Genomic DNA, 13,829 nt, shown 5'->3' on the forward strand with positions numbered 1-13,829 from the left:
CCGATAAGCTCTATAGTTTTTTGGTTCGTAAAGATTAATTTTTGCTTTAATATACCTGGTTATTGCAAATGGACAGCCTGAGCAGAAAGTTTCCTTTGCTTATTATAATAATTTTGTTTAATATACCTGGTTATTGGAAATGGACAGTCTGAGGGGAGAGAGTTTCCTCTGCTTATTATCTGGGAGTTTCATTTTAGTAGCTGCTCCTTCACAATCCAGCGTGATATTCTGATTTTGAGTTTCTTTCTCTCTTGAAATGTCTCTCTCTTTCTTTCCCTTTTTTCTTCTGGTCTCATACCCAGTGTTGATGTTTTCTGTAGGCTCAGAACCACGTTTAAGAACTGGACACTCCGGATTTTCTTTGAGGCAAGCACAATCCACTTTATATTTACTGAAATAAATTAAAAGCAAAGAAGGCAAAATTAATGTTAAATGAATGATGTAGCAGTACAGTCTTCTAAAGCTAAATCTGGCTTGTACATAGTAAATTAACATCTGCTACGACAAGAGATTATATATCTTAGTCAAATAAAAAAGCTAATTGGAATTTTAAACAAACTTTCTTTCCAGTTTGCAGCTTGACGAGCACATAAAAATCTATTCTATTAAATAAAATAAAATAAAAAGGAAAAGTAAGGAAAGAAACATACTTTGGTTGGGAATTTAACGCCCCCCCTGCAAAACACAGTCATTTACTTTTATAAAAAACAAAACAAAACCGAGTTACAAAAAACCTTGTATCTTCCTAGATGGGACACTGCTGGATTCTATTCCTCATATATATAAAACCAAGTGAGCTACTCAAATGAATGCAAGACAGCTTGACAAGTATACAAGTTTTAAGAAATATGAAAATATTAGCATTTAGAAAAGCAAGTTAGCCAGGCTGGCACAGAGATGGCAGAAAATGAAGGAATGCGAAATAAAGGAGGAACAAAAAAGAGCCCGAAGTTGTCTTGCACAAAAAGCCTTGATACTATGCTGTAGGAGCAAGCTTCTTGATAGATTCCCAGATTGCACTCCTGAACCAAACTGAAGAGGTTCTGCACTCTGTAATAACTGCAAATACTCTTCGAATACATGGTCTTTGTTATGTTGTTTATTTAGCAACCCAGTCAAAATGCTAAAACTATGTTACCTTCACGTACTTTACTAACTTCGAACTCCAGACTGCAGCTAGTATTCAGTGGCAGCTGTATTGGTCCAGTCTACAAATGATAATTCTTTGCTTTGACTTCTTCCTAACTTATGAGTAGAGATGAATTTAGTTTCTCAAAAATGAATGACTAACTGGCCGGAAGTTGAGGAATGTGAGACAAATTCTGACAGTTGAACATTTAGAAAATTCTGCACGGAGCTTGGGTGCAATATGTTACCCTGTAATTCTGGCACAAGGCTGGCTGGTGGCATAGGCAGCCTAGCCTGTGTGGAGCATGCAGCAAACTAGGGAGGGTCAACACACAGAAGGATCAGGCAAAGGAAGAAGACTGGAGTGGCACTAAGGGATGACACAGTGCTTACTTTGTGGTACATCTGCCAAAAAGGTTGGTCCCCACTGATTTAACATTTTCGATTATCACTTTCAATAACAGCTTTCTTTTGCTTTTTAATAAGCTTTTAAACATCACCACACTTTTCCACTTGGTTTTGATAGAATGTTCCACTTACCATTTTATTCTTACCATGTCTTTCTTCCTACTGCCTTTTAAAGGATAGGCTACAATAAGAATAGTTTTCACTATTTTTTAACAACTTTTGGAGATGTTGTCCAGTGTGCCCAACTTCATTAATTCACTAAGTAGCAGGTTTAACTCACAAGTACTACATCCTATTTCAGTAATACACATTTAGATGTCCTTTAAGGGTATCCCATGCTGCTTTCATATTACTACTATTACTATATTGTCAGTGAAGCAAATAATTTCATCCAATCTTTTTTTTAGCAATTCACATATTTTACTTCTAAAATACTCTGCAGATGGTACATTTTCTTGTTTCAATGCTGTAGTTAAAACATGGTCAAGGTTTCACCAGGAAGATTCCTTTCCTGACCTGTAATTTATCTACCCATTTGGAAGTTCTGCCAAACCAATCTGCTGATTTCTTATGTAGTTTCCATTCCACATGTTCATATCCTGCTGGTGGGAAAGGTCTGTTTAAAAGACCGTCTTCTGCTGACAGTATTCTTTTCAGAGACTGATAATGAAAGAGCAGAAGCACAGGTAGATCTTGCAAGAGCTTGGTCAGTATTTTGTTGATATTCAGGTGATATCTTGTCTATAAATTATTTAGTAGTCTCATATGTAGCTAATTTGGATGGCTCTTCGTTATGACTGAAGAGCTGAACTTGCATGTATAACACCTCCAGATGATATCACAGGAGTAAAAAGACTTCTGGACCAAGAGTGCTTGTTGAACGTACAATCACTGTCAGTGTTATCTACTTAATGTTCTTCTTAACTTTGAGTTCCAGTCAAAGACATTTTTTAAATGTCTACAGGACATTTCATATATGTAAGGATATGATTAGTCATCCTAGTGGCATTTGGAAATATATATTTCATTTGGCAGTATTTACAAAACATAGGTCCTTTTCTGTCTGAACAACTTTCAGCCTGAACATATTTCCATTTGTTACAAGATAATCAAACCATTTTTGCTGAGGGAGAATAAAAAAAACTGCACATTGATTTATTGTCAGGACATGGAAAAAATCCATTTCTTCTGTTTGGCCCCTCCGGGTCATCTTCCAAGGCCCAAAAGACATAAGCTCATTGCTATCTGTATCATTGAGTCTGCCCAAAGAAACAAGCAGATGGGCAGGTAACAGACTGTCTATTCTTCTACAAGACAGAGGATGTCAATCTCCAAATCCATTGAGGAGAAGTGCTATCTTCTGAATCAGGGATCTGTTCACCACAGCCAACCAAGAGTACAGCAACTTCCTCTACTGCATAAACTGTCTCTACATCAAACTCCACTTCCAGGACTGAAGTTATCAGAAGCAGCAACAGATTAACACACAACAAGGGCTGCTGTGTTCATACTCATTCTCTCATAACACTGGTTCCCGATTACCTCAATACCCAGGAAGTTACAGAACTATATCATAAAGAAGTCCATTTACAAGCATCTGGAGGAAGAAAGCCTGTTCAGAAACAGCCAGCACAAATTTAAGAACAAATCATGTCAAACAAATTTGATCTCCTTGAAAAACTAACAACTTGTGTGGATGAAAGGAATGCCATGGATATTGTCAACAAGGCTTTAGACAAGGTCCTGCAGGACCTTCTCATAAATAAATTGAAGGAATGTGGACTGGACAAAACTACTTTAAGGTGGATAGCCAACTGACTCAATAGCCACAAGTAAAGGGTAATTCTAAATGGATCCCTATCAGAATGGCTGGAGGTTTTCAGTGGAGTCCCACAGGGGTCTGTGTACTGGCCCCAGTGCTGTTCAATCCGTTTAAGTGATTTGGATGCTTGCACAGAAGCTCCTTGAGCAAGTTTGGAGACAACATGAAACCAGGAAGAACTGTGAACACGCTGCAGGACAGAAGTGCAATTCAGAAGAACCTCAATAGACTGGAAAGCTGCACTAGAGTTAACAAGATAAAGTTCAAGGCTGACAACAAATGCAAGATGCTACACCTTGGGAAGAACAATAAAAAACCAAACACAAAATGAGTGATACCTGTCTGGATATCAGCACTATGGAGATGTGTCTGGGAGTTTCCATAGATCACAGACTCAATACGAGTCTGCAGTGCGATGCAACTGTATATGAGGTTTTGGGATGCATCAACAGAAGCATTATGTGCAAGACACAGGAAATGAAGTGACTGTGCCTCTCTCTTGGTTAGGCATCATCTAGAGAAGTGTGTGCTGCATTTTTTAATGAATCCGGGGACGTTAGAGAGGGTCCAAAAGGCAGGTGACAAAGGACTTGGAAGGCAAGTCATACAAGGAAAGGCTGAATGCAGTAGGCATTTTCAGCTTGCAGAAAAGATGCTTAAGAAGGGACACAATGGTAGTCTTTAAAGACTTCAAGCGCTATCATAAAGAGGGAAAACACCTTTTCTCTCTTGCTGCAGAGAATAAAACATGGACTAATAGCTTGAAGGTGCAGCAAAGCAGGTTTAGATTGGATACTGAGAAAACTTCTTCACTGTTAGAACAATGGAATAGACTGTATAGGGAAGCTATGGAATCTCCATGCTGGGAAGTGTTCGAGAAGAGGCTGGGTAAGTACTGATCAAGGATGATCTAGAAATAGTTATGCCTATGCTCTACTATAGATCTTTTTTTCACCTTCCTTGGAAGCATTGGGTTTTTACTGTAGCCAAGGCTGGGATCTTGACTGGGGTGTGCCAATGTTCTTACTGGGACAAGAAGTCAGAGATTCCTCGCTGGATGGCCTCACCCCTATGTTTAGGGATCAGACTGCTTGTCATATCTTGGGTAAGGGAAGGAATTTTACCACCTGGTCAGATATGGGGGCTTTTGTCTTCTGTTGAAGGGGCATGGCCCTCTTCCTTGAATCTCTTGAGTGTATTTTAACAAACTTCATAGTAGCAGAACATTGACCATCATTGTCCCCCTGCTTTACTTGTGGCAAATTAGGATGTTATGTTCGTGGCTGTCAGGGTCAACTGTGTAGTTTTAGTAACAGGGTTAGACAATGGATTTGTATGGGATGGTTTGGATTGGGATGACTGTGCCTCTAGCTAGATGATCTCTGGAGGTCTCCTTCCAAGCCTATTTTTCTATGATTTTATGACTGGGACTACAATAATATGCCCACAATTTATGTTGCTATATACAGTATATGAACCTAAAATATAAATATTATAATTACCCAACATTATGTTCTGATATAAAGTAATTTTCTTTAAACTATTTATTAGTTATCAGAACATATTTTGAAGTACTTAAGTGCTGCAGTAATATTTTAAATATTAATCTAAAAATCCTTTCTTGTTCATGCAGACAAAAATTGTCTTTTCAATCTTCTCCCAATTGCCATTATCTTAATATCAGACCTAAAAAATAATGGGGTAGAAGATTTTTTCCTCCCTCTCCCTTGAAAGTTTCCAGGTTTTGTTTTTTTTAAATGACCCTCCCATGTCTATGATAACTGAGGACCAATCTGATGATTAAAGACTTTCTCCATGCACAACAGAAGAACATTTACCTTGAATTCTTTTCAAATAATACTGAAACATTCCAGGTTTACCAGCTTTCATGGGCTGTCAAACTTAAATAACCTTGGTTTATCTGTAAAGATATTACATCCCCCTCCCCCCAACTGTCTTCTAAAAAAAACCCTGTACGTTTCCCCAGTAGTAAGATTTTATGGGCCATGTTCTGCCCTAAATTACTATTACACATCTATATTTAAATCTAATGGTAGAGTGCAGACTTAACAGAGCTTTATTTGGCCTGCAGAACATTTATTTCTAGTGATGTTGTACAAAAAACAACAGAACTCCAATGCAGGAGTCTGAAACACTAAAACATTTTAAAAAACAAAGGGGAAAAAAACCCAAAATAAAACCCTACACCAAACATTATCCTGGAAACAGAATATCTTCCATATAGAGTCAGTGAGTTGCAAGAAAACGCCAACTCCGTTTAAACCCCCCCAAAAACAGCCAGTTAACAATAGTCAGTTTTTAAAGGACATGGTAATGCTGCTTACTTTTAAAAGTAAACTGTCCTAACACATGGGATGTTTTATACACATTGAAAATACTTACCAATTTCCATAATCAAAATCAAATGCGATAGTAATTTCTGTTCCCTTTGGAATGTTTTGGATGGAGTAAATATAAAGATGAATCGTGCCATCTTCAGTTACATGCCTCACCTAAATCCAAGAGCAAAACCATTATTTTATAATGTAGTTAAAGCAAATTTTTTAAAACAGATCTACATTTAACCATTTTCTACGGTATTTTATAAAGTCAAACTGGGAGATTGATGAAAGCAGAATAAACAAAGAGAACAGCTATGTTTTGTATACGTAGAAAGTACATCCTATTTCCTTATCATGCCCTTCAAAGAAATAAAAAATTACTCTTGAAAAATGCCCTGATGACTAGGTATAATCTATTACTCATGATTTATACACATTTCTTCCTCATTCTCTGCTTAGGAGTTGAGGCATTATTGAAAATATTTTATTTCAGAGTAACATACTAAAGGTAGTCCATTTGGTTTTTTAAAGTTTTAATTTGCAAGACTACAACTGTCATTTCCACCACTGGCCAAATAGAGGTGAGGCATTCAGTAACCTAATGCACTTGAGTTTTGTGTACAGGTACTTTACAAAGTAACAATTATATGAAAGAAACTTGTAACTTCTTGACCAAGAGTAATGCTTGAAGACTAACCCAGCATTATACAATACAAAATTTCGATAATAAATCTCGTGAGTCAAGTGTAAAATGTGGGCTGTTCATCACATCCAGAAACCCACCCCCCCAAAAAATTTATTATTTCATATGGCCACAGTCCTACCTCAGCATTTGGTGTACAAGAACGTCTGATGAAACGAGCTTCATTTCCAAAGGTTCGTGCATCAACACACATTTCTAGCCCATGGAATTTTGAATAGAACAAAACAAAAGGGTATGGCCTAGAAAGAAAAAAGCAACAAATGCTTAGTCTGTAATATTTAAAATAGTAATTATATTTTTCATTTTAAATTATTAAAGCTTGTTTTATTTTACATCATTATATTTCCTAATACAAGTCCAATATAAAAATCAATACAGGTTAGCAGCTAAGAACTTTCAAGTCCAAATCTATCTGAGCTTTTTAAAGACAAAAATGTAAAATATTCAAAAGTTTCTCAGATCTAAAATGTGGTTTTACAAACAACTCCTTTGTCAGAGAGTTGGCAGGGAGGGATAGGATTGTTGCTAAAGGTCAAAATTAGAAGACAAAAGGTCAATAATCTGACTGTTGTGGATAATCTTGAGCAGATCACTTAGTTTCTCTGGATTCAAATTTCTCAATTTGTCTGACTGTGATACTATCAAAAAGTCACTAGGTTGTTCACAGATATTTATAAACCACAAAGATGTTCAGATGAAAAATGTATCCGCATTCAAAACCTTAATGCTACATTCCTGGTCTATTAAAGATAAGAAAATGTTCCAGTATCTGGCATAAAAAGACAAACAAGCTAACTACAAAAAGTATCAACTTGTTGGTAAAACAGCACAGTTAATAAAAGTTATTTGAATTATTATACCTTTTAAAGAAATAGCCATTAGCTTCAAATTGTTCTCTCAGCATGAATTTTCCTCTGTATTCAATAATAAGTGCATCTGGAGGCAAGTCTTTGGCAGCTTTCAGAATTTTCTTGTTTTTTTGCACATAGCTCTACGAAAAAAGAAGACAAAACAAATTTAAACAATATTATTTAACTGGTCGTACTGCCGTTATTAGGCATAAGATTAAACTGTTGAAACCTTTAAAAGCAACAAGCAATTGTTAACTCAAACCAAACCTTACAATTAAAAAAAACTATATGACCTTATTAACCTGTTCCCCCTAAAAATGCAATTACCTATGGACCAAGACTGTAGAACTGTCATAATAACTATAGATCTCTACTACATGGCTGTGAACCAGTGTAGCAATGCCTTCAATTCTGGTATTATGTTTAATGATGGATTACTGTCATCATCATCATAGGGATTGTTCAATACAGCTATGCGTTCTGACAACCACAGGCAAAAGTTAGTTTGCGTAATAGATTTTTTTCCAGGAATTGTCAGGGCACTGATCAAAAGGGAAAAATGGAAAGGTTATGCATGGTAGCATCTTTATCCTATTGAGAAATAGGACAGGAAGATATCACATAGGATGAACTTTAATAAAAATGTTGATAACAGGAAAATATAAATTAAGTTTTGTGCATTTCTTTAACTTCAGATGGGCAGATGCCTTTTAATCAAAACCTAGTATGTACTCTGACACAACAACTAAGGAACTCACACCTCTGGTAATTGTGTCACCTCTGATCAAAAGTGAATTGGCCTATATCTAGGCGAAGGTCTCTGCAAGCAGGGACATTCCTCCAAGGACTGTGTCACGTGCGCCATGCTGATGCTAGAGGGAGAGAAGCAAAGATGCTTCTATTACAAGACCTGATAAGATAACTTTTCCTTAAGATTAGTCTTTCCCTATCAAAAGTTAGATATCCAACAGCTTGCAGATTCCTTCAACAGATCTTGCTGTAACAACTGATTGTACTTGCTTTGTTTTCTCTCTTGTAATTTAGGTAATAAAAGAATATTTATTTGGATTATAATTTAACTGCTGTAGGCAGTTAATTTTAGGAAAATAATACAGAATGTCCCTGTATGCTACTGACACGGACCTGAAGCTAATAAAGTTGTTTCTAGGTTACGAGTCACAGAGAGGTGCTATGCAAACTGTGCAAAAGAACCACTATTAGGGAATCACAAGTACATGAGTGGACTAGTTGTTAAAAGGTAACAGATACTGTTATGCTACCCCAATTTTTTGTGCTTTTTATTAGAAGATGGATTTTATTATGGAGAAAAAGAAAGTGGGGGAAGGCAGTAACTAATATAAAGTTATACAGATAAGGGACCAAACTATTTTTACCCTGTCTGTTTTCAGATATTTAAAATACTTGAGCTTTTTTAACCCTTCAAAGATGCAAACAATAAATAAATAAAATAAAATAAATAAGAATATGTAAGTTAATATCACCTGGATTCAGCTGATACTAACTGGATGGCACTATCCACTGTAACTCCTTTGTAACTAAATAATTCATTTTTGGTATTGGTATTCTTACAACCAGCTCTGGGACTTGCTAATGTGCAACTCAAGTAAGCCAGTGTATTCCAAGGTTAGTTTTTTGTTTTGTTTTATGTTTTAAGAAGTACAGGTTTGGGGCCTAACTTGATTTCCTCTAAACAGCAAGACAAAATATTCACAGACATTAAAAAGAGCAACATTCCCAGCAGCATGCTACTTTATGAATCTGGATCCTCCGAAAGTTCTATGCAGTGCATTAATCACCCATAGCATTCCTCCCATTAGAAATTTTCGAGCAAGACACACCCCATAACTTTTTTTTAAACATACTTCTTACAGGTTTCAGTGAGAAACTTAAGTATTAGCAATCCTACAGACATTCATCTCAAAATTCTCAAGTAGTACAATGAAGTATGCAGTGTATATCATTTTGTTTTCTTCAAGACCTACAGAGAATGGGGGGAGTGGGGAAGGAGTGGTGGGGAGAAAGGGTGCATTTGTTTCCGGAGGCCACTTTTTTGTTTAATTAAACAACATTTGAAATATTAGGGGTAAAATTTCTTCAAGGGCTTAAGCAGTTCAGGACTCTAAATTATGGTATACTCCTAAAGTCTTAGTGAAAGACAAAACCACATACCATATTGTCTTGCATACAATTCACCCTGGAATGGAGTATGTACTTTGTTTTTTGAAAGGCAAAAAAAACCCCTTTCCACATAAAACATAACAAAGTAGCTATAGCTAGGGAGCCAAAACTGCTCATTATTCTGCTCCCTGTGGATTCAGTCAATAAGTAGCAGAATCTGCTTCAATTTCCAGCAGCTGGCTTGTTTCTGGGCTTTTCTGTTTGTTTTTTTTGGGAGGAAGTGGGGTGCTTTGGAGGAAAGGTGCGTGTTTTATGTACAGAAACATGATAGTTTCAGGATCCTTCTTGAGAACTATGTTACACACAATTTTAATTTTGTGGATAACATATGATTTTAATTTGGATAACTGAGTCACATTGATAATAAGGAAGTAAGCTCTATTTATTGGATTCTAAATAAACCAAGAGGGTGAAATTATACGAACTTGATAACAGTACAGAACTCAAAGCATGTTCAGATTAGCTGCTATGTCACCTTCTTCTTATATGAAAGTTATGAACTTACACTAACATATTTTATCCCTCCACAAATTTGACAGCAATACAAAAAGTTTATGTGGGGGGAGAAAAACAATTTATCTATTGCTAAAACAAGCAAACACACCTCAATACAAGCCATGCATGCAAACATCACAGACTACAACACTGTATGTATTTGTGTAGATAACAAGATACAAGTTTTGGTGTTTTCTAAAGTTGTGTGCTTTTTCCCCTTGTTACACAATTCCCTCTCTCTCATTTACCTCTACTGGAGGTTTGAAGATGAGATTGCTGGTGTTGACTTCTTTTTTGTCGTTTCCATTGCCTGATCTCAGAGCTATTCTTTGAGCCTCTCTCTGAACACCTTCACTGTACTGGTTGTTATTTGCTTCTTCATAACGATCCATCCATGCCTTGATTTTAGTTTCCCATCCAAAGTTTGAAATATCAGTAGGATCAATTTCTGGAGCTGAACCCTATAAAAATCAATCACAGTAAGTAACCAGAATTAAAAAGTAAAACATGATTTTCAAAGTTACCCAGAGCCAAACCTAGAATGGCTGATTTAGAATAAGTGACCAACATTTTGTACGAAATTAGTACAAACCATTAAAATGCATAACTCTTTTTATAGTTTTAGAATTCTTGTCATGGTTGTATTTCTTATATATATTTTACATTTACACACTTACCCTTTAGTACCATTTACACAAAAAGTTTTAAAATTCTATGTACTTACTATAAATAATTGGATTTAAACTGCTTAAGCTCTTACAAAACAATACAACTTTGCAGAAAGTCACTACGCTCAGTAAATTTCAGGAATGTTAGTTTTCAGAGGCTTAACAAGCATTTTTTTATGCTCTGGGTAGCTCCTAAAACTGCCAATCTCCCCTCCTTCCTGAAGACAGAACCCAGGGTAGAAACCCTACTTTCCCACCCCTAGGTAAGCTATTGTTATTTTTTCCTGTAACAATAACCCAGAGTGTCAACTAGCTGAAAGATATTTTAGATTATATCACATTTACCTTTACTCTTGAAGATTTCCTAGATCCTTCACGGAAAGCCTGAAATAAATGTAAATGGGAGATTTTTATTTTTTAATGAGGAAAAAAAAATCTCATTTAAAAAAAAATGTTTAATTGCTAGTTCAACTTCTTTAGGCATACAAACTTTCTCTTAAGAAGGAAACAAAACAACTCTGAAAACCAAGGAGGAGGAAAGGCACTTGTATTTTCTGTAATTTTAAAATTATAAAAAGGCACCTTAATTCAATTAAAAAATGTAAGCTTCAAACATAATAGTCTAAGGGCCTTTGGTGATAAAGAAGCGTGCTGTTTCCTACCCCCACAAGTTTACAAACTCTTTGAGATTTGTACCAATGAATCAAAATTAACATAGGGTGCTCTGTAGGCATACAAAGTCACCACAGACAGTGGTAAACATACTGAGCTTATGTCTTGTAAAATTATGGAAACCTTTGCAAAGTATTTCACAATGAACAGAGCTTTTTCATTCATCTCCTTGTACTCTTTTAGCAGGTAAGCACATAATAACAGCATAGTAAAAGTCAGTATATCTTTGGGACTAGGTGTTCAAGTTTATGGCTTAATATGTGCTCATGTATTTTCACAACTGCATTCCAAGTTATTTAAGATTAAATTAATGGCCCTAAATGTCTGGAGCTCCAAAACATCTATTATGGAAATTCTGGTTTTCATTCAATTTATTTTAATAAACGTCACCAACTACGCCATGTGACATAACAGGAAAAGGGGCTTGTGGGATCAGTAAATTTCTGCATTTTCCAACCATCCAAAAAAGTTTGATTTATATGTGAATCTAGAAAAGCAAAATGACACAGTCCACAATGCCAACTCAGTATCTGAAATCAAGTAGTTCACCTATAGAGCTATGGCTGTATGTTCATTTTGCTTCTTTAAATAGCACTAATTTATTCCTGTAGTTAGACATTGTATTTTCAGAAAAACGTTGGAATATAGTAATCACATTTTGTGTACTGAACTGGCTAAACAGTGCAGTTCCTTGCTAGTTTTCTGAGAAGTACATCTCAAGGGAACAGAATGACAAGTCATTTGGGGTACAACTGAAAATACTGACAATCGTGTCTGAACTTTAATGAATGAACAGCAATGTAAAAAACAAAATCCACTTGTTAGCTAGGAAAGGGGAAATAAAAAGACTACTGCTGATGTACTATCAGAAGGCAAAATAGGTCTGTATATATGTATAAATAATTGATCCCTGAACCCAGCAATGGAAGGACTAGTTATAATTTGTATAGCACTTTCAAGTCTTAAGTGACCATATAAAAGCTGTTGCTTGATATGATAGTCTATAAAAACTCCTATCAACCTGTTTTCAAATGGGATGTTGTCATTAAACATAGGGAATTATTAGTCTAACGCTCACTACAGTTGCCCACCACATTACAATCTAAATTCAGAACTGAAGAAACCGCTCCACAATATGGAAGTCAGAAACAAGTTATTCTACTACATGCAAGCTAAAAGCAGGGAAAATCATTTTAGTTCACTCACTTTTTTACATTTTGCAATGTTCTGTTCTTTCTCCCCACTTTTTTTCCTTTTCTTGTCATTGACCTTAGTAACTCTGGTAGCAGTTAGAGTAATTGTAGTTGGTGTGTGCTGAAAAGCTGTATACAGTTCTACAGGAACCTCATCACCACTTTCTGTTGCACTGGTATCCCCATCTTTAAAAGACAAGAAAAAAATCACCATCACAATGTAAACAAGCAAAAAAAAAAAAAAAAGAGGGAGATTGTTAGCTGCTACTACAGTTCTGGATTTCCAAAATTCAGATGTTTCAGTTACAATGTATTCACAACTAAAAACAGCAATAAAATGAAATTTCATTACAAACAAGAAGTTATTAATAGGTGCCCATGATGCCAGGTTAGAGAGCAATACTGTGCAACACAACTGACTTTAAATAAGGCGTACTAGACTTCAATGAGACTTACTTTCAAAACAGGACCAAAACATTTGGAATGGTATATTTATCCAAGTTAAAAAAATAAAAAACTAGGCACTACTTCCCCTTCTTACTCTGAAGCACTGCGCTATGTGCATATTTCTTGGTTTCTCCCAGAGGTGGATATCTGATAAAAATACCATATGCTGGTACAAACTGCTAGATGTAGCCAGTAGCAGATCCAGAAATTGGGTATGGGGGTGGGGTGGTGGGGGGTGTGTGGACCCCTCCACTTTGGCTGCGCCATACATACACAGTGAGTTCCAAGTTCATCGCCTGGTTAGTACAGGCTCCTGCAAGAGTTACACATGAGTAGTGAGCTCTGCTGATTGGGTTAGGGTATGGACAAAGCTCTGTGTGGCTCCAGACCCCAGAGAGCAAACGCTGCTGCTGTTTACCCTTCAACCCCCTGCCCCACTCAACTGAATTCAGCAGCAGTGGAAAACAGGGTATGAGCTGTGGCAGCAGCAACACTCATCCCTTACGCTCCAGAGCTGAACACAAGTAGGTGCTGTAGGTAGCTCCCACATTGAGAGCTCACATACAGCTAAGCCAAAGGGGAGTTCAACTGTACTACTGCACCCACTCCTTGGGCACAGAAATTTAGGATTCTTCCAGATAAAAGGTACTCTTTAAGGCACAGATTTGGTAGCAGCAAATATTAAGGTTATACAGCACTTTTTTTTTCCAATTCGTGTTTCTGTGTTGCATAGCTTTATTAAAGTTTAGGCTGGAATTTTTTATGCTGGAACCATGACAAAAAAAAAAATCCTTTTTAAATCTCAGCCAAAAAAAACTTGAGTCATTTCTGAGAGTAAAGCAATAGGTTGTTTTATTCTTGCTAAAAAATTCTGGTAACCTTTTCCTTTAACAGCTCTATA

The 13,829-nt window shown here is 36.3% G+C and overlaps 1 protein-coding gene across 7 annotated transcripts in view; it reads right to left on the reverse strand.

Moving 5' to 3' along the window:
- Positions 1-13,829, reverse strand: part of KMT2E (lysine methyltransferase 2E) — a 92,794-nt gene that overhangs the window by 33,258 nt on the left and 45,707 nt on the right. For all 7 annotated transcript variants that reach the window (XR_003096329.1, XM_006034041.3, XM_006034043.3 and 4 more), the window contains 7 exons: positions 12,495-12,667; positions 10,962-11,000; positions 10,197-10,409; positions 7,264-7,394; positions 6,525-6,642; positions 5,762-5,871; positions 127-391 (listed from right to left, as the gene is read on the reverse strand). Coding sequence is in view for 6 of the 7 variants with exons in the window: in XM_006034041.3 (XP_006034103.1) it covers positions 127-391; positions 5,762-5,871; positions 6,525-6,642; positions 7,264-7,394; positions 10,197-10,409; positions 10,962-11,000; positions 12,495-12,667 (1,049 nt within the window). In the remaining variant the exon portion in view is untranslated. The remainder of the gene's footprint in view (positions 1-126; positions 392-5,761; positions 5,872-6,524; positions 6,643-7,263; positions 7,395-10,196; positions 10,410-10,961; positions 11,001-12,494; positions 12,668-13,829) is intronic.

Source organism: Alligator sinensis, unplaced genomic scaffold, assembly GCF_000455745.1.
Source record: "Alligator sinensis unplaced genomic scaffold, ASM45574v1 scaffold100_2, whole genome shotgun sequence".
Classification (NCBI taxonomy): domain Eukaryota; kingdom Metazoa; phylum Chordata; order Crocodylia; family Alligatoridae; genus Alligator; species Alligator sinensis.